The sequence below is a fragment of the Terrapene carolina genome, unplaced genomic scaffold (assembly GCF_002925995.2).
Source record: "Terrapene carolina triunguis isolate 2854851 unplaced genomic scaffold, T_m_triunguis-2.0 Scaffold16425, whole genome shotgun sequence".
In the NCBI taxonomy this organism is placed as follows: Eukaryota; Metazoa; Chordata; order Testudines; family Emydidae; genus Terrapene; species Terrapene triunguis.
Window position 1 is genome coordinate 1,992 of NW_020680776.1, and position 1,630 is coordinate 3,621.

General features: G+C 52.3%; 1 protein-coding gene across 1 annotated transcript; it reads left to right on the forward strand.

Moving 5' to 3' along the window:
* Positions 1–233: 233 nt before the first annotated feature.
* LOC112122676 (IgGFc-binding protein-like) lies at positions 234–1,258 on the forward strand (the record flags this gene model as incomplete). Its single annotated transcript, XM_024221411.1, has 2 exons — positions 234–807; positions 1,065–1,258. Coding segments are annotated over 2 exons (768 nt in total), but the record flags the coding sequence as incomplete, so codon positions are not given.
* Between the last annotated feature and the right edge of the window lie 372 nt (positions 1,259–1,630).

Below are 1,630 nucleotides of genomic sequence, written 5' to 3' on the forward strand. Positions count from 1 at the left end.
CGGGAGGGAGGCAGGTGGGTGGATAGGGAGATGAGAGAAGAGATGTAGGCCAGGTAACAATGTCACGAGCTTGGAAGATGAGGATAAGTCATTCCAAAGTGAAATCTGGAGTCATGGGTAATTTTGGGTTTAGTCCATGGTGTGAGTGAGAGCAGAATCTGAAAACGTGTTGTCCCCACCCCTACCCAGTGTCCACTCCGCCTTCTCACAGTGGAATGCTCTGTCTCGGACAGGTGGATGGGGTGTTCCACAACCTCCCGGTGATCACGGTCAACAGGCGGCTTCAAGCATATCAGCATGGTACTAACATCCTGGTGCAAACTGACTTTGGCCTCATTGTGAGTTACGACCTGGTTTACCAGGCCAGAGTCACCGTTCCACAGCGATACCAGGGCCACACCTGTGGCCTGTGCGGGAACTACAGTGGACGGCAGGACAGCAAGCTCCTGCTCCCCAATGGCAGGACAGCCTCTGATGTGGCAGCATTTGGCTCTGCTTGGGAAGTCCAGGTCCTAGGAGCATCATGTGTAGACAGATGCGCTGGGAACAGCTGTCCAGTTTGTGAGGAGAGAAAGAAGGACGTCTTCAAACAGCGCCACTACTGCGGGTTGCTCACAGCCCCTGACAGCCCCTTCACTGCCTGCCACGGCACGGTCAGCCCCAGTGTGTATTTCAACAACTGCCTGTATGATCTGTGCCTGAGCAACAGGGACTCCCAGGTCCTGTGCCAGAGCATGCACAGCTATGTGACGGCCTGCCAAGAGGCCAAGGTCACCATCCCGCCCTGGAGGAGCACTTCCTTCTGCCGTAAGTCCATGATACTGATGGAGCTCAGGTAGCCAAGGTGCGCTGGGTGCGGGACAAAAGGGGAGAGGGAGACAGCATTTATGGGAACAAAATTCCAGACTTCTGGGATTCTTCATAGACTCTTTCAGTGTGAATCAACAACCTCAGTGTCCTTGTCCTTTCCTTCCTGTGCTGTTCTCCTATCCTTTATGTCTCTCTCCCTCTAGCCTGTGGTATGACATCTGTCTAACCAATAATTATTCCTCTCTCCATTTAAGCTGTGACCTGCCCTGCCAACAGCCACTATGAAGTCTGTGCTGACCTCTGCACTGTCGCCTGCGCTGGAAACATCATGGACTGCTCGGAGACCTGTGCCGAAGGCTGCCAGTGTGACAAGGGCTTCTTCTTCGATGGCCAGGGCTGTGTGACTCAGGAGAGCTGTGGATGCTTTGAACAGGGGAGATACTACAAGGTATCGCCTCAAGTGGTCTGGGTCTGATTTAATTTTTGCTTTATACACATCTTAAATCCTACACTAGTCAGGGATAGGGTTTGCTATAATGAATCAGAGCACTGGCCCATCCAACTTGGCATCCCAGCTCTGCTAGTACTCAATGCCCAAAGTTCCAAAAAAGGCAAGAAGATTAAACGCACTTTGCTTGTTATGGAGAAACTGAGGCACAGTGAGGGGCAGTGACTTGCTCATGGCCACACAGTGAGCCAGGAGGAGATGGCAGGATAGAACCTAGGCGTTGTTCCTGGCCCTCAGACCAGCACGTAACCCATTAGAATAATAGAATCATAGGGTGGAAGGGACCATGAGAGGTCATCTAGTCCAGTCCCT